This window comes from Dermacentor variabilis, chromosome 1 (genome assembly GCF_050947875.1).
Source record: "Dermacentor variabilis isolate Ectoservices chromosome 1, ASM5094787v1, whole genome shotgun sequence".
NCBI lineage: Eukaryota > Metazoa > Arthropoda > Arachnida > Ixodida > Ixodidae > Dermacentor > Dermacentor variabilis.
The window spans coordinates 76,467,263-76,486,888 of record NC_134568.1 but is presented as its reverse complement, the minus strand read 5'-3'; the positions used below and the strand labels follow the sequence as shown (position 1 = coordinate 76,486,888).

Below are 19,626 nucleotides of genomic sequence, written 5' to 3'. Positions count from 1 at the left end.
GACTCTTCAGCTTCCCTTTAACAGCTTTGTAGCACTACCTGTGCATCTGCTACATGGCGTTCTACCTGGTGTAACAATATGCAACTGCAATGCAAAATGTGCACATATCAACGCTACACTGAGCACATAACGCATCGTGTGTCTCCTCGCATGCTAGCACGCATTTATGGGGCATTTTTCTACTGCATGCTAGCAAGCGCTGGTGTGGTTCAGTGGTGGAGTAGCTGACTCGCACGCAGCAGGCCCAGGTTCGATCGTGGCAGGAACTGTTTTTTTTTTTTTCTTATTCCCAGCAATAGCTGCTCTGTTGAATTCTTTGTTGTATGGGGAACTATATCCCGACAAGGCCTGTGAAAGAAAGCTAAATTAAGCTGCTCCATCACACTTGCAAGCACTGACTTCTAACAGTCCCAGTTATGCCAAATACGCAAGCTTGAGAGGCATTTCCCCTTGTTGGTGTATATACAACTTCATACAGGCACTTTCAAGAGGCAATGAAAGGCCTTTTATAGGTTTTTTTCCAAGCTCCTTCCAGTTTGAAACTACACCATTGCCGCATAGAGAAACCCAGCAACTGCTGTAACGACCAACAATTTGTGCCAATGCAAAGCAGGACACAGGCACAAATTTTGGTTTCCAGTTCCCCAAATTAATCAGCCTGTAGAATTTGCTCTGCACAGGTGGAAAAAGAAAAACTGTTTATAACGTGTTTAGGTTCTAACAAAGGAGATCTTGCTTTTTAGCTGAGGCACACTCCCTTTAATGAAATGCAATGTTTTTTTCTGCAGTGCCAACAACACTTGAGCTGATCAATACACTGTTTTTGACAACTGTGCTTGCTCGATCAGACAACTTAATCTTTTCATTCTTGCTGGTAACTCAAGATTAGGCGCCGTCCACCACTCCCCGGTGAACAGGTGAAAATTTTGAATTTCAAAGTGTAATCCCCCTGCCAGTCACCAGATGTCAATCCCTCAAAATTTCCTAGAAAGAACCCTGCTGAAGGTATATTCCTACCTACAAATATCTGTATGTTGTGCATAATTGGAACCATACCTGAATCCCCAAATGTGAAGGCCTCTCTTCAGGACTTCCTCTAGCATTCCCCCTTCATACCACAACTAAGTATGCCAACTCTGACTCTATGGCCACTAAAGATGCCCATGAAGCAGCCAACCTGCTGCCAGTTCATTTCATTTTATTACATTAAAAACCCTTTATGGGCCCTACATCAATTTCAATTAAAAGTTCAATCTAACATAATATTGTGAGCATGAAGACTCTCAAGGGCATCCATGTGCCATGTCCTAAAACAGCCGGATTCATACCCCTGCTATGACATGACACACCCCTTGAACCCATGCCCCCATTTCCAGCATGAAAAAGTGGCCTGCCAAAGGAAACAACCAAAGTATCCTTCACTTTTCAGCACTAGAGAAAATTCTTAACACTCACAGGTTGTATATCTTGTAGTGGCCTTTGTGCTTCTTTTCAAGAAACCTGTGGAATGGAGCAAGAAATGAGGTGAGACAAAGGATGCAAAATGCAGCACCTTAAGTATAAGCACCTCAGCAACCATACAGAAGCATTTTGCCTGAACCTCTGCGAGTGTGCAGCTTATTTGTAAGTGTGCATGTACAGCATAACGAAAATGTTACACAAGATGCACAGCTGCTTAAATCATTTTCTAATTTTTGCAAACCCATTTCTTTTTATAGACATTGAATAAAAAAATGTTTCCCCACCCAAACAATTTCATGAAATTTAAAAATCCAATTGTGGGGTTTTACGTGACAAACCAAGATTTGATTATGAGGCACACCGTAGTGAGGGACTCTAGATTCATTTTGATCAGCTGGGGTTCCTTGACGTTAGAATACCAGCTTGGGCTTGTTGGTTTTCCATCCTGGTGCTAACAGTGCAAAACATAGACAGGACATGAGACGAGAAGACGACACCACAAGTGCTGACTTTCAACAATGTTTGTTTGAAAGAAACACAGCTTCTTATACATTTGCCCACGTGTCACAGACACGTCATTGCACATCATGTGAAACACGCACTCTTTTGCACTCAAGATAATGACTGTACGTGCAAAAGCTCCAGTTCTCTTTTTGCTACTAACAAGGACGGCGTACTAACACATTGGTTACGAAGTGTGGCAACCTCAACTGCTTCAATTATCTCCCGAACCAGCTGGCCAATCTGTTTTTTCAGCACTTCACAGCGTCTGAATTCTGCGGCACAAACTTTAGAGGGGCAATCATCCTTAACGTGCACCCAATGCACAGCACACAAGTGTTTTTGCATTTCAACCCAACGAAATGCGGCGGCCACCGCGGGGATTCCATTCCGCATGCTCAGGCTTGGTAGCGCAATGCCATTGCCACTATGCCACTGCAGATGTTCCCAAAAACGTCAAGAAAGCAAAGTAGCAAAGGTGCAACTTTAAGAAATATCTTGATAAAACTTCAGTCTGATAGATATGCTTACATGCTCTGGCAGTAACAAGATCCTCATTCAATTCAGGCAGCTGCGAGGCATGCAAAGATGAGGAAGTGTTGTTGTACTTAGCATTAGCTTTCCTTCCAATTTCTTTTTTCTTGGAACGAACGAATAGTAGCAGAAGCAAAGGATACAGCAAGTTTAGCATATGGCTGCTTCAAACCAATTAGAATTGTGGGATCCAAAACCAGCCGTGGACATATTATGCCCCGCCTATGATGTCATAGACCTGTGCGACAGCCCATAGACTGCATCGCTTTGGGCGAGAATGATCCCATCAACACCGGCCTTAGGGCCATTCGGCCACTTAATTCATAATAGTTTCAGATAATATATCACTCCACTCATCTAGCAAACAGACAAGCCACAGCTGTTTTTGCATCTCGCCCATTCTGTCAACCCTCCTTTGTTGCCCTCCGGCATCTGTGTCAGATACCAAACTTGAAGCGTTACCATGAATGCACCACGGAAAGAAGAAAAAGTAAAAAAGCCATAGACAAAGCATTGCTATCAGCGCCGCCCCAGCTGAAAGATGTGTTGAGGTGGGATGAGAAAAGTAAGCAATGCGCTTTCTATATCTCTCTTATAATGAGGCCCTTTTCAAACATTTCTGTGGGAACAGATTCATTGAGAGGCATCACACTTACTCCAGTGTTTCCCAGTTTTTAAGAAAAAGTGTTGCAGGGCGCCTTGAAATTCTAACAGTAACTTTCAATTCATAATAATTCCAGATAATATAACAAGATTTAAAAAGGCACTTCGTATTACCAAATTCTTTTGAAAGAGTGAACGCAAATCCAGAGAAATGAATATTATGCTCATTAACACACCTGTTCCACTGCTCAATAAGTGTCATGCCCGTCAGACAAATTGGCAAGAAAAGCAAGAGCACCATGCTCGAAATAGTTCAAAACGAAGTGACTCCAGTTTTCATTCGTTTATGCATTTTCCATTCCATTTAGAGCATATTCCTCTTTATCATTATTTCCTACAGAAATTACTAAATTAAAATTTAAATGAAATTCTGGGGTTTTACGTGGGTTATAGTGGTAGACTCTGCCAGATTAATTTTTCAGCACCTGGGGTTCAAATGTGCACCCAATACACGGTACGCAGGCGCTTCTGCATTTCGTCCCCATCGAAAATGTGGCGGCCAAGGTCGAGATTTCATCTCATGCTTTCGCGCTTACCGGAAATCACTAAAGAAGCTCTGGCGCTGCCATCGTTCAGCCACCATGGGAACGATGGCTAGCACATGTATTTGTCTAATATTCGTGCTTGTGGCCTTCGAACATTCCTGCTGCATTAATTGTAAGACTTCACTTTTCTAATTTTTCAAGCAATCTTTTTCTAAACATGTGAACACGTCTCCGCACACACAATTATTCACTGCGAATTGTTGCATGCATAGCCCAATACTTTGTTGGAAATTGTCAATTTGCAAAACCACAAAATCAGCGAAAGCCAGAAGGACAAAGTTCAGCCAATTTCATATGCTACTACCCATCATTCCCATGCTGGCTGAAACACTATACTTGCAGCTCCCATATACACTAAGTCCACATTTCCCTTTAATAATTTTGTAGGTAACTATTTTCTCAGTAGCCTAGCCATTCAGAAGCAGGTTAAACAAACTAAGCTAAATTTACAGACATTACAGCTGTCAGTTCATATCCAATGCTTCCAAAATTTCAAAAGACACACCTGTACATGCTTGACATAACTTATCCTTCATCAGTGCTGGGCTCTTTCAGAAGTTTGTCACACACTAATAAAAGCCTCCTTCTAGTGCTGTTTCACAAAACGCACTATAACGGATAACAAATCAAGAAATAAACCAACATTTTCTTGTGTATATGAAAGCTCGTACGCTGTTCCAGAGTGCCCCTTTTCTCGGCATAAGCACTACCAAACAAAGAGACCAGGTTAGAAAATAAGAAGTTAAAGCCGGCATGTGCCACTTACTTCTGCACATCATCCATGTGGTTGCGGAAGACTCCTTCCAGTTTCTCAGCCGGGAAGCCCATGGCAATGATATTGTCGCTAATGTCTGATGCAATGCATGTCAAGGTATAAAGACACAGACCTTCACGCTGCCAGATGTAAAATGCATTTTGTACCAGTAATTCAACTGCCAAATAGAAAGCCTTACTAATGAACCCAGGCCCAAGAAGACTTGAGAACTATATGCAAGAAATTCAAGCTGCCAACTCTAATGAAGGGACTGAATATTGCATCCAGCTATCTGTGCACTCAAGAGTCACTATACAAATATTTTATTTCTGAAAATTTTTTTCATGTAATGCAAATCTTTCTACCCCTGCATTTATCACTTTTCCAACAAGTTTTTTTTTTTTTTTCCAGAACAACTTGTCATTGTACTTCCTTATGGAACCATACATTTCAAAAGCTGTATCAAGGCCAAGATGACATCACAGTGGACAGCTCAGAATAATTTCAACTACTTGTTCCTCTGAATTTTGCTTAGGTGACTAATGACCTCACTCAATTCCTCAAACACATAACAATCATATTTCAATGTTACTAATACAAAAAGCCACCAAGTGCAGCACTGCTTTGGGCTTGAAGTTTGACTCCTTGTCATAGCACTGAAGTAGGAGGTAGAAGTCAAGTGGTATTGCAAATCACTAATGTATAGGTCAGCTAATTACCGCAGTTTCATGCCACACCATGAGCACAGTGCTGAAATCTGAGCTTAATAGGCAATTGGCAAGGTGAGAGAAAACAGGTGAGGGTGGTTCTCAGTGCTCTTAGAGAAACAATGGCAGAGGATCAGGCTTATCTCAAATGGGGAGAAAGAAGCACAGAGCAGAGGAGGAAGGAATGCCCAATGTAGTGCCACATGCCCAGCTTCCAGTGACATGGTTATGGTGTAGCTTGCAACTAACTACTACTATGCACCAGTGATTTGCAGTACTCCCTGACCATCACCTCTAATGTCCAAGGTGTAATAACTAGGAGTTCTGCTTCATGCCCATGGCAGGGGTGTATTTGACACATTTTCAGTTGGTCACAATACAATATAAAATGTAAGTAACTATTTTTTGAGGAATTGAGGCTTCATACCATAATTATCGAGTTGACAGCTATTCAAGGAAGAAAGATTTTGCGTCACTACTCATTTAGGACAAAGGCATTTCTGCATTTCACTATACGAAAATGCTGCCCCCAAGGGCAGGCATTTAGTTCGTGATGTGATGTTGCCTTGAAACAATCAGCTCAGCCTAATAGTAAAACTGCAACAGGTTGCACTGTTAATTTTACAAGGGCATATATATCAAGTGCACAACCAGACCTCACGTTCACAAGTATATCTTCTAAAACTTAAAGGCCAGTCCAAAGCCCAAACCCTTTCCTTTATTGGGGGGAACACTTGTTCATTCCATAACAAGCTACCATGAGGCTAGTTAATATTTCATTTGTTAGGATACCACAGCACAAAGATTAACTCTATCCACTGCCTAGTCCAGCCTTCTCACAGACTGCCACCAAAAAGAACAGGATTGGCTGTGAACTTCAAGTTTGAGGCAGCATGCAGCTGGCATACTAAATTTTGTACTTGCAGCACATTAAATAAATAAATAAATAAATAAATAAATAAATAAATATTACTAATCATAAACCTTAATCAGCACAATTCATGTTTTATCAACAATTTCGTTATAACAAAAATTTTAGCCCATACTCGCTGAGCCATGCAATATGCTCTACCCTGAATCATTTTTAATCATTAAAATTGTCAATAATTCATGTAGCACTACCATCAATGAGTATCAAATATGAAATATTATTGTGTTGGTATTGTGCAATGCGAGCCGTGTGTGTCAGAAGCTTAAAGGCCACTCTTTTCATTGCAACTTCTACAGTGCACCATGTATTGCGCCTACTGTAGTACTGATGGCATGTCAAAGCTATGAAGAGTAAGAAATGCCCTCCTCAACCTCTGTACCGTAAGAGGGCAAGCAATGCACTCTGAAGGTACAGAACGCCTTGTACATTAGAGGTCTCAAACTCACCCGAGGCATCACACCATATATGTGTACATTGCTCGCCACGAGCAGCACAGAAGCATGTTTTGGGGCAAGTGGCACCATAGCCTAAGACTTCGACAACTTGGGAAAAAAACGGTGCGATACACAAAAGGGCAACACAGGTCACATATGTGACGCCCTTTTACAATTAGTAGAAGGGTAACATAAAATACATGTTCAAAACCCTGCTCTACATGGTGAAGCAACAGTTGCAGTAATGCATGAAGTAGCCACAAATCTGATGCAGACACCAGATATATCTTCACTCCATATCCAAAAGTGAACACACACACACACACACACACACACACACACACACACACACACACACGCACACGCACGCACGCACGCACACACACACACACACGCGCGCACGCACGCACACACACGCACACACAATTGTGTCTACCCCCCCCCCCCACACACAAAAGGTATTGTATGTGGTAGATAGTGCACATATTTGTACAGTGCAAAAATTAGAGCCTAGTACCACCTGAGCACAACTTTGTCAAAACTTTTGATTAGAATAAACTACAGCATGTCTGCAATAGTTGTGCAGGACATGGTCAAAAGGCAGAAAAACCGTAATCCACAAAGCCCATACAATAATGTAACATACAATGGCACAAAGAATACTTCAATGTAGAAGGCACCAAACCACAGCACACGGAAAAGTCAACAATGCCCCGCAAAAAAATAGAATGTCAGCTTCCCAATACAACAAAGGAACCCGTACATCTATACAGTGACGTTATCAGCCTCTGTGCCAAATGGCCCATTCTGATAGCTAGATAAGACGATATGGATCAGCACCTTGAAGAGCACCTACACGCCTGGCTCCAATGTGCCTCTCACACCAAGGTGCGCTCAAAATGACACGATGAGCAGGCCAGAAGACACTCACTAGTCACTGCTTTGTAGTGTTTTACGCTGACAAAAAGGTGCCACCAGAAAACACAACAGATATGGATGCAGAATGCTGTTTACTTTTTAACTAGCACGCTGCTCTAAATTAAGGCTGTACTCCAGTGAGTAAAGTGAATGCCAAAGCTGTGAGTACAGTACAGGTTGTGTAAACATCCATGCAGGATGCGTTCAAAATCTTGCAAAATCTTGCAGGAGTTGAACTGCACTAGCACTCACAAGCATTCTACACTTCCCTTCATACTAACAGTATTATTTCCATGCAAGAAAATTTTGCACACAAACTTGAAACAAACCTTATGATTGCAGACCCATAATATTGCATTGTAAATTCTTCCTTTTTTACCAACACATGCAGTGAAGCAACTGTATATAGTTTTCACATTGTGTTGTATCATCTACTAGTCTTTCTCACCTGCATCTTAAAAGACTAGTGACACAAATGTTCAAAGTTGCAGAAACTCTACCACATGTTTCTTGCATATAAAAGGATGACACTTTACAAGTATGAAGGTTCAGAAGCACGTCCATTTATTTGGCATTAAAATTCCATGCCTCGCATTATCTATATTAGTGCAACGTCATGACACACACACCTCAAAAATTTGCTGACATTGTGTAGCAACACAGCTATAGTAGCGTGCCTTTCTTTTGGATGTGCTCATGGTTAGCTGCTGAAGCAATCGCAGAACTGAGTGAGCGAACATGTCATGACATCACAATAGATCCACGTCCTGGGTATCGATACCAAAACTGGTTCATAGGAACAAATAAGTATTTTAATGGATTACTTAAGATGGTCAGAGACTTTTGCCAGTATGCTTTCTGTGGTTTAGAGGGTTGGGACCTTCATTTAGAACAAAAAAAGAAATTACAAGTCAGAAATAGCACGTCCATACTCTTTTACGGAACTGGGAAAAGTTATTGCTAGCATGGCAGACCACTTCAGTGCGAATGACAAGACTCGAATAAAATGTGGCTATCAAATGCCAGAAGGTATGAACTTCGCCCCTTGAATTTGGTGGGCCTGTGCATATTGTGTACGAAGACGTGATAGCATCACAATGTAAGGGCTGTACGCAGGGACTTGCAAGACTCGCTGCCTGACACCATAAACACCAGTAGTGTTAACTACTCACTTTTAGCTACAAACTAAGCACCCCTACAGGAGTGAAAGCAAGAAGTCTGGAGAGGCGTGATGTTTACTTCACTAGTGTTCATGTGAAGAGCATAATGGTGATGCAGCTACCACTGAAGCATCTCGCCATGTTAGCAAGGTGGGCTCACAAGCACTAAAAAAAGGCTGTTTTAATAGAAACAGACCACTAGAAGGCTATTTTTAGCAAGGCGTTTACCCATGTGACTTCGTCTCTAGTGTTTTCTTACAGTAACATCTTTCCCACACTACTCCCGCTCCCTGAATGTATATCCAATATTGAATATTTATCCAATGTTGTTTACTGATATGAAATTGATTCTACAACTAGCCACCACAAACAGCACAATATTACTGAGCATCAGTGAAAGCAACAAAGACAAAGTCTCAAGAAATATTTACCTATTTTGGCAAAGAAATCTAGCAAAGTTCACATTAAGGTGACACTTAACATAACTGCTCCAGCAGAAAGCTAATCAAAGTGCTAATTAATTTTGGAAAGTTCATTTGCTATTTTTGGAGGATTCGCTTATAAATGCTGCTCACTTGAGATAAAGCAGCAACTGTAAATGCCGGCATTGGTCAGATTCTTGATGAGTGTCCACTTTATGTGAGCAAGCTAGAAGCTCCTATGGTTTTCAGATAACATCCCCAAGTACTGTGTTATAACTTAAGGTATGCATTGCAGTTCTCTGCCTTTATGGTTCTCTTCTTTGTAGAAGACATTGCTCATACCGAAGCCAATCATTGCATGCATTCGTGCGACTACTGTCAACAAACACTGCACACACTTCTTTCTGAGGTACGTGCATATAAGTACGTGCAGTGACATCGGCATACATACATTTCCCCAGCAATGAACTACAGTAGATGCTGCATTACAAGCAAAAATCAACCCTACAATTTAATAAATCATAACTTATACCCCACAAGTAACAGCCTTCTATCATATTGGCCTCGAGCTCCACCACTGGAAAAGCTGGCGCCACCGTCGGCGTGACGTGCTAGGAGGGATCACGTGGACATAGCGGCCGCGTCGGCTGCTTCGGGAGCGCCGAAGCGAGCTGAAAACGAGAGTTTAAATTCCCTCGTACACTGCGGTCCTCATTTAGTGGCGAGATTTTCCCGCTTCGAGTGTCTCCTTTACAACGCTTGAAAGCACTACAATAGGTAGTGGCTGCCTTTGAAGGCGCACAACATGGTAGGCTACTGCTCGGTGCCACAATGCCGGACGCACGCAACGGAGCACGGTGTCAGCCTTATTCACACGTAGCCGCAGGACAATAAGCTGTGTGAAGCTTGGCTCGCGAAACATAAAACCGGCAAACAGTCATCGGCTACAACTCGGGTATGCAGCAAGCACAGACGCGAGGAAGATTTCTGCTACGGCGCCCGGTCTGCGATGTTCTGAAAATGTGCACTGAGACTCTCGCCCGAGTCCGCTGCCCGACTAATGTCATGACGGTTTGGTCTATGAACTTGTCGATGCTATAGAAACTGGCAAGTTCAGTGGAGTGGAAAGGCAGCGGTAAGAAGCACATTTAAAAAAAGCATGGCATATGGTCATGTTTGTGTTATGAATTAATACACTGGATTACAAAAAAAGAGCAGCGGGGAATTGCACGCTGAGATCACCGATAAACATACAGTGCGACGCAACTCGAGAAATAGTATTGAAAGGTCAAAGAATTTAGAAGAAATAAAAGATTGAATCGTCGCGACAGCACATCACAGTCCCCGTAGGCGTCGAAGTCTCTACAATGAAATTATTTTTGAACAGCTCTGATAGCGCCCACGCAACAATGGTTGCTTGTATACTGTCAAATGCTCATATTCTGCGGCCTAAAGTTCATGGCGCGGTGCGAGAACGTGCGCGCGGAGAAAGCGAAACAGTGCGCGGACAAGCATGCAGACGCGCAGTCGGTCGCTGCGAATCTGCGCGATCGCTGCATTGAAGCTTCATTCTATTACGATCCATTTAGTGATACAAACACTATAAAAACATATTTCAGATAGTTTGCTCTCAGCGTTTACCTACCTTTCACGCAAGAAGCCGGTTCGGGAGACCCCATCGCGGCGACCGCGCGCAGTGGCGTTCACTGTACGTATACGGTAAAGAGATAGCGTCTATAAACGATTCTGTGCTTTCAGTTTGCCCAAGATTATTGTTTAGAAAGTATGAAACTTCTCTAGTTTCGAAAGTACTCACAGAAATGTCCGGGAGAGCTCGCGCGTGGTGTTTGCAGTGAGCGCTGACAGCAAAACCTATGAGGAGCGCGTCACGTGATCCCTCATAATACGCCAGCGAGGCGCTTCCGATAGATGGCGACTCCGTAACTCCTCGCCGCCAATATTGCTATACTTACAGTAAAGCTCATATATTCATCTATAACGAAGTATCACCCTTTTCCACACTATAATAACTGTACACAAATCTGGATAAATGTAATAATTGCAGTAACTACTCTGTTGCACTAGTGATGCTTCAACCTAGTAAACTAGACAAGGCTACAGTGCTAAAGCGAAATTGACAGCAAGAAATGTGTGTGCACATATGCACACACATGCAGCAGTTGTTCAAGTACATAAATAAAAATAAATCCAGCTACCCAACCCAGGAGAGGATGGTGTTAGCATATAGATTGCATAATGGTTCCTTATTTTAAGCAGAAACGTATGAAGTATAAACTCCATGCAAGCGATCTTGCATACGACAGCGACAAGCGATGAGACAGCTGTCGCATTTGCTCGTTGCCTGCAAGTCGAGCACCACAACACGAGCGATGACTGAGCGACATCTCCCCGGTGCTGCCGGTACAAAGGCAGCAAATATGCGCCAGAACTGATGCAACACGTGCTTTATTAATTTAAGTTGATGTGCTTTACTGTAAAGGGCAGCATAAAATATTCCTAAAGGTCTTCCAGTAGGTTCTTATCCTTGCACATAACAAATTTAGTCGTTAGCTCATCCCAAGCAACAATCTGTAGTACTTGACTGATGACATCCGAGTTCTGGCTTCGTGCTATTGGCTAGTTGCCGATAGCAATCCCAGTCCCAAGCGACGAATTTTAGATTTCGATAAACAAGCAATCAAGCGACAAGAACGATCAATCTGTTTGCGCGATGGCCCGTTTCGTCACTTGTTGCGCACAAAATCGTGCTCATGGGATTTGGGCTTGATGCTTCCTAACAAAACTTGCATGGAAGGGACATCACTGCAAGAATTGTTCATTATGTTTTCTTTTTTTAAGCCAAGTATTCTTATTAGATCATTTACAGCTAATTAAGTCTCAAATCTTGCTAGATATGTTGTGAATACAAGCACCATCTATCTTTCTTTGCACATAAATATGATACAGTAGACAATTTATGACCAAGTGACAGGACTGTAATGGGCTTAATGGTCTTATTCACAGTAAATGTGAATGAAAGGCACCATATTATGGAAGTGGATACAATTCAGGGATAGAAAACAAAGAGAAGGCAGCAAAGGATACATGACAAGTCCAAGTCGAAGTCCTCATCCTGGTATCGCTTCTTGTTCTTGCTCACAACCTGTTTGATGCGCGCGGTCATGGTCATCCTAGACCAACATGGGGAGAGCCACCCTGCACAGCAAGTACCACAATACTGCATAAGGAACTTTCTTTTTATGGTGCTCACCAGAATGACCCTCAATCTACACAAGAGCAATCCCAAGCCCCACCGACTTGAGATGTGTCTAGAAAGCACACACTCATTAGATGCTCCCTAAATTGACAGAGCCAGTCCCAGGAAGCCCATTCGCTTAAACCTTAGAAAATTTGGCAGAGTAATCGCCCAGCCATAACGCAGTTACACTACTAAATTTTATTACTTGATTAACCCATGCGGGTGACCAGCAAGAATCCGACATGTAGGCCATGATCTACATGCATAAGTCAATTGAATTCCCACACATCTATGAAATCCCACAATCAAAAACTGAGAACCCAACATCACAGATTTAGCAGTGTAGTCTGTCACAAGCTGCTGTGACTTGCAACCAGTATGTGTCATCACACAAATATGCATCAACCATTAATTCAGTAACTTGAACTTGCATCTGCATTAATAAGCTCAAGTGTTGAGTAAAAAAAAAAAATAATAAGACAGTAATATGTCGAACTCAACGATGGCTATATGATGCCATTACTAAAGCCATTAAAACAGCGCTTGTGCACAATAGCTTACTGGCATAAAGTTACAAGCACAAGCAACATCCAATTCATAAGACGAATCAAGCTGGCGAAGTACTTTTCAATACTTAATTTCAAAAAAATGTGCAGGTCGCATGCATTGTTGGAATTGATCTTATGTGAAAGATTTTGCAGCTAGCTACCTATTCAGCATTTGGGGCACCATGGTTACAGTGGCTAGAATAGGCTTTGGGGTTCTACAAAGCATTACCAGATGGAATAACATGCTTGCGGCAAGCGATTGTGTGCAACGACAGGAACAAGGTAACAGCAACAGTATTAGTGATAGCATTATGACTGACTTGCTATACTCCACAACAAACAAATGTTACGCCGTTGTTCTGTGCAGGTCACAACATTAATCTCATGCAATGTCTATGTAGTACAGCGTCCACAAGCTGCACCGAAATGCGAACACCAAATCAAGGGGATGCACAATGCAAGATGTCAAAACATTTATGTCAATAATAAATGCAATGTATGATGTTTGTCAATGAAAGAATAGTGATGGATGTGTATGCACAGAGAAGTATGACATGTACCAGAGTTCATTCAGACGTTCAACTCAAAATTCAGGGGCAGTTTAAGGATGCCAAAGGCCAAAATTCAAGGAGGGGAAACAAACCTTATGCATACATATACATTGGAAAATATTGAAATTTCCTTCTTAGCTGAAATTTCTTGCAGCATAGCAACTGTTGCACACATGGTTCCAGCTCTTCATTTGGCTTTCCAAAGTTGACCTAATGTAATGATTTCAGTCGCCCTCTGTCATGATTGTGGTGTCTGACTTCAGCCAATGATACTCATAGCATTAAAGCCAAATGGCTGAAACTTTCTTTTCACAAGGCATTGCTACAGCCTAGGGCTTGAAAATAAAGCCATGATGGTTGTGCTATGAACAAACTAGCAAACAACAGATAGTGGTACGGCTCGGCCACTTCACCTGTCTTGGTCTAGCTTCACAATGGCAACGGTAATTTAAACAAGTCTGTCATTGGTAGCTGTGGACACACCACATTGCATCACTTAGCGGCACTTTGAAAACATCAAGGATTGTTTCCCAATAGACAATGGGGCTCTTAAAAAATTAAATTATGGGGTTCTACGTGCCAAAACCACTTTCTGATTATGAGGCACGCCGTAGTGGAGGACTCGGGAAATTTCGACCACCTGGGTTTCTTTAAAGTGCACCTAAATCTAAGCACACGGGTGTTTTTGCATTTCGCCCCCATCGAAATGTTGCCGCCGTGGCCGGGATTTGATCCCGCGACCTCGTGCTCAGCAGCCCAACACCATAGCCACAATGGGGCTCTTCGATTTGCCATCCCAGGCTGCCTGAGGAGGTCTATGAGCATTGCGCAGACAGCATCTGAGGCAGTCCCGGACAGTCCAGGACGACAAGAGGCCCAGTGTCCATGGCATACTCCCAATGCAAGGCTTGTTACTTTCAATGTTGAAAAGTCACCTTCACCCCTAGTTTTGAAGAGAGACAAGGAGCAGACGTATCTTCAAGTAGTTTTAAGGGTCCTCAAGAAATTCTCAAATTCAAGGGTGCTCAAGGAATTCAAGGAGGTGTACAAACCCTGATATATGTAAATACATTTAAATACCCATTTCGGAGGATTAGCTAAAAATGGGCACCAACCATGTGGCCCTTGAATGTGAGCACAAATATAAGAAATTTAGGAAAATTGAGAAGCTGTTGAATCTCGTGCACTATTCTGTTAAGCAGTCTGTGTGCTTTAGAGATGCATATAAGCAGACACTAAATGCACACGTTTAATGTTACCATTTATGGTTTCATTATGCAGAACCGAATTGTGCTCACAGCCACTACTTTATCGGCGAAAATTAAACCAGCCCAACATACAAAGAAACCTGGGGATCAATCCCAACGACGTTTACATTTCAAAAATTTGAGGAAGCTTTTTTTGGCACATTATTCAAAACAATGATACCTACAAATGGTGGAAGCTGTCACTGTTAATTACAATAGCTGCTGCATCAGAACAACAAGTTTAATACACATGTGCTATCAGGTATGTCAACAAGACCCAATAAAAGCATAAAAAATACACTGCACATTTGCGTGCCTGAACAAGAAATGCAACGCAATTTAAGCAACAAAGACAAGGCCAGGAGTCATGAAGAAACATAATACTGAACTCAAATACTGAACTACACATGGTGTGGAAGAATGAAAAAATTAATGTTAATTGTAATAAACACTACACAAGAAAAGAACTAGCTCTCCAAGTAGGTGCGCACACTTTTCGCGAACAGAATTGCAGCAGCGAAAGAAAACATAACTTACAAAACCGCATGAAAGAAATGACTAAATTCTGGAGTTTTATCTGCCAGAACCACGATTTGATAATGAGGCAAACCTTACTGGGGGAATAATTTTGGCAGCCTGGGATTCTTAAACGTGCACACCAAGCACAGTGCAGAAGCGTACTTTCTATTCCATCCCCACTGGAATGCGACCGAATGCGGCGACCGTGGTCGGGATCGAACCAGCGACCTCGCGCTCAGCCACGGAACGCCACAGGCACTGAGCTACCGCTGCGGGCAAAACAGCTTTTAAGAAAACCTATCCTCACAGATGACACATATGAAAAAGTGGTTCGTTTTCTGAATAAACCCAGTCGCCTTTTAAACAGTTATGACTGCTTGCGCAAAGATTCAATCTGCGTACAACCAATAAGTACGCATTCTTCTTTTTTGTTCAAAGTCACAACGTGTTAAAAACATGTTCAATAGCAAATCTCACAATCGCATCCTGCGCCAACTACTTCGTCGAATTTAATACCACGAGCAAGGCTAGTTTCGAACACGAATGTACTTCATAGAACACCCACATGCAGCGGTAAAGTATTCGAAACGTACGAAACCGCTCCGCTACAGCAGTCTGTTGCAGCAAAAGAAAATGGAAATATATGTTACTTATCAACACATACAGCAGCCAAAACAATCTTTAGACATGTTCCCGGAGCTCATACTGGCAACGTGAGCGCACGAAGTTGCATGGAACGAAGTGAAATGTCGCGCGCGCTACCTCAATGACTGCTACTGAGAAAGAAACATGCGCACAGACAGTATGCGCAGGAGTCACGAGCTCATTGCTACGATTTTAATCGCATTTAGCGCGCGAAGCGGCACTTCCTTTTCTTTTTCAAGAATGCGCAAGCTCCACAGCAAGTGCTCAACCAAGAATTAAACAGGAACGTGCAGTTACAACGAAACGACGAATCACTTTCAGACGCAGCAGCAATGAAGCTACTCCGCTACTCAGCAGCAGTAATCCAGCGCTATACAGGCAAAAATTGTAAAAAAAAAAAAATCTCTTCGTCTTCTCGGTAAAATAAGCCACGATCAAGAAGAAACAAAAAGGCCGTGACCAGGCGACAGCTGATTGAGCAACGCCGGTTCTCGCACGACGGACGACGATGGAGGCGCGGCATGTCCGTTTGCGCTTCTCGTCGATACAGACGAAAAAGAAAAATTAAAACGAAAGGAAGAAGAGCGACTCGCAAAAATATCTACCTTTGCGAGTCTGTTCGCACCACTTCCTCTGTTTCCGACAAAAACCTCTAGGTTCAGGGCCCCGCACGATAGAAATGCCCCGGAGTCGCGGCATGCGCGAAGCTGAACCACGAGATGATAACATGTCGACGGCGACTTTTCCCCCATCAATGTTTTCTCATTACAGTGTGAAGAATAGGGCAACGAAGCCTCGTCCCGACGCGCGGACGGCGAAAAGCACAGGAATGAGCGCGCGCATACGCAGAATACGAAGGAACTCACCTCAACGAAAGGAACCGGCGAGGGTCTCCCGGCGCTGTGGTAACAGAGTCGCTCGGCGGTTGTGTCAGCTCCAAAGGGTGATCATCTTACGCTAGCGCGCAGGAGAAACCTGGAACAAACGTGCCACCGGGCCCGGGGCTCGTTCACGCACAGTGTCCACGATGCGCGGACGGCATCGCCAGTCGCACACCGCACGAAGTCGCGTACGAGCCTCCGACGAAGACGCGACCGCTCACTTCCGCGGGAGGTGGTGGTGGGGTGGGGGCAGTGGGGAAGGACTCGGAGCGGAACTCAGTGGCGGTGCTGCTCCTCAGCGTTTGCGAAAGGCGGCCGCCCAATTGCGTAGCACGCCGATACGGCACCCGAGGCGGTTTCCCCAACGCGGACTGGCCACATTCGCACCGCTGGGGGACGGATCCGCAAGAAAACGAAGACAATTCTTTTCTTGAACCGATGTTAAGCCTAATACTGGATGCTAGGCTATCAGCACAGAACAATGCTTTCGGGTCTTCCCATTCGCAGGGGGGGCCTAGCAAACCGCGTGGTTTGTGTGGCAGGTCGGGCCGTACTACCAAAAGCCCGACGACGCAAATATGTTTTTCGCCGAGGAACACTCACGGTACCGTCTCTGCGTATACCTGCCACCAAAATCGAGAGCAAATGCATGGATCACCTCGTCCGGGATCATATGCTACAGTCGCAGAATAGAATACCTACAAAGCTACAGCTCTGTGCTGCTCCTGCTGCTTGCTGCTACGAGAATCACGGTTTACGGCGAGGGTAATGCCAAGGTCGCTGCCGACGCCATTTTTGTTTCTTTGGCTTTGGATCAACTTGTCATTTTTGTTCTTGAGCGTAGAGTGCCTTGACGCAGACCGACAGAAATATGTAAACATCAAGACAAAAAATTCCTGCTCTAAAGAAATTATTGCCAATCCCTAATATTGTTGCTTCACTAAAGTTGACGTAAGGCTGTGTTATTGATCCTATGTTGCCATGCGAGGACAGACGGTGAAAAATTGTCCCAAGTTGTAACGTTGATCAAAACCTGATTTGAATCAAGAACGTCAAAGCTCGCGTAGCTCCGCCACCAGAAATACATGATTCAAGTGTACGCGGAAAAAAGCAGAAAGAAGCTCTCATCTGTTAAAGCACATATGACATTGAGAGAACGTTGCAAGTCGCAAAAACATGTTGCAGCAAAGGTTAAGGGCATTTGATTAGCATTGTAGCAGGAACGTGCGCATACTTTAAGCCTTCAAAATTTCAAAATGTAGTCAACGGTGCTTTTAGAATAACATAATCATTTTCACGGTTAAAACAAGTGTCAGTGTATTTAAGTTTCGGTTTCGGTGTCTCAAAAGTGTTCTGCTCACCTTGCTCACTGAATGTCACACACTTGAGTGATACAAATAGCAAACAGAAGCAACTCAGAAAAATATTTTGTCCAATCGATGCATAGTCTGCATAGTTTCGAACGTGACCAACAGTGACGCTGCGAGCGTCTTTATGACCCCATTCAGCGTTCAGTGCGTCAACAACGTCATGGTACACTGTAGTCATGGAAACGTCAGGGCGGTACATTCATAAACCGTCGAGGCGACGCTGTCACATGGGGATTACGGTTAGGTTCTTAGCGCAGTGATCAAGCGCCGCTATTTATTCATTCTTAGATAAAGCACGATTCAAAAACCAAGATAGAAATCTACTTTTGTTTCTGTCTAGAACGTGAATAAGCAGTTCTGCGATCGGTGGAAAAAATAGTTTCGATGTAATTAAGTACTGTAATAGGATAATTAATTTCACCTCAAGGCATAGCCCGAATTATGTGTGCGTCCGCATGTGCATTTAATCGTCGGGTCGACTGGTTTGTTCTTTTAAGCATCCGTGAACAAGCTCACCCACTAAGCACCTTTGCTAAAGTGTTTTACTTATTCGTAGTCGCTTTTACGGCTAACGAAATCGTCGGCACTCGCGAATCACACACACCAAAGTCTATGTAAAATGCGCGTGGAAATGCGTGAACTCCACACCACAATTTTCAGTTCTCTTTCTCTCTCTCTCTTTCTATATATATATTCTGACACAGTGAGCACGCCAGCGGTTCGTCGTGGCTGACATCTCTAAGGACCCCTCACCAGGTCTGGCCATTTTGAGCTGACAAGCGCAGAGCATACATTACGCGATAACAATCGTGTCTGCAAAGTATTACGTCGCTACGCGCCGCGGAAAGATCTGAACTTTCAATCCGAAAGCCGTTTCCCTCTTCACTCGCGGACGCCGCGCTCCAAGCCGGACGGTGACGTAATCCTGCCCCTGCGCCTACGTACTCGTGTCCGCAGTGCGACGTCGCTCGTGGTGACACGTGACTTCGAGAATTATTCTAGACAACATCTGTTATCTGTGCGATCTGTTGCTTGAATTGACGAATTGAAGTTTAGAGAAGTAATTAAACACACAAACGGAATGTCTGCGTGTTTTTGTTTTACTTCGCACCGAAGCAAGAGAGATGTACTTCCACTTCGTCTGCTTGTTCCCACGGTCGTGCGGTCACGTGCGCAGGTACCGAAACTATGCCATTTTCTACCGTGTTCCAGCCCTTGATCACGCTCTGCGATCCGCTTGTTCTAACTCAGTATTCGTATAGCACAGAATTATACCGCTAGTCATGTTTCCTTGCGCACAGCGCGCAACATCGTGCGCTGCGCGAACGAGACAACGGTTCGCGCGCGGCGCGGTCAGCGGAAATGCGTACAACAGGAAAAAAAAAAATGCGAGGAAAAAAAAATTAAGGCGGGGCCTGTGACGTATGCGTCACGCGATCCTCGAGGTGTGGTATGGGAGAACGCAGGGAAGAAATTTCGCTTGCGAAGGCTAGACGGGGTGAGTGGAGAGAGCGTCTTGCTTGGCAGTGGAGCCCGCCTGCTAAAATCATGGGTTCGCGGCACTGACATATTTCTA

The 19,626-nt window shown here is 43.6% G+C and overlaps 1 protein-coding gene across 3 annotated transcripts in view; it reads right to left on the bottom strand.

Moving 5' to 3' along the window:
• The window catches only part of LOC142579752 (phosphatidylinositol 3,4,5-trisphosphate 3-phosphatase and dual-specificity protein phosphatase PTEN-like), a 118,096-nt gene extending 100,633 nt beyond the window's left edge, over positions 1 to 17,463 (bottom strand). Inside the window, exons 1-5 of one of the 3 annotated variants that reach the window (XM_075690299.1) lie at positions 17,383 to 17,463; positions 16,666 to 16,774; positions 12,136 to 12,246; positions 4,471 to 4,555; positions 1,456 to 1,500 (exon numbers count right to left, since the gene is read on the bottom strand). In XM_075690299.1, the coding sequence (XP_075546414.1) occupies positions 1,456 to 1,500; positions 4,471 to 4,555; positions 12,136 to 12,220 (215 nt within the window). In that variant the 5' untranslated portion in view covers positions 12,221 to 12,246; positions 16,666 to 16,774; positions 17,383 to 17,463. Of the gene's footprint in view, positions 1 to 1,455; positions 1,501 to 4,470; positions 4,556 to 12,135; positions 12,247 to 15,818; positions 15,932 to 16,665; positions 16,775 to 17,382 lie in introns of those variants that run through there. The other 2 variants (XM_075690288.1, XM_075690307.1) reach the window with 2 other exon arrangements.
• Between the last annotated feature and the right edge of the window lie 2,163 nt (positions 17,464 to 19,626).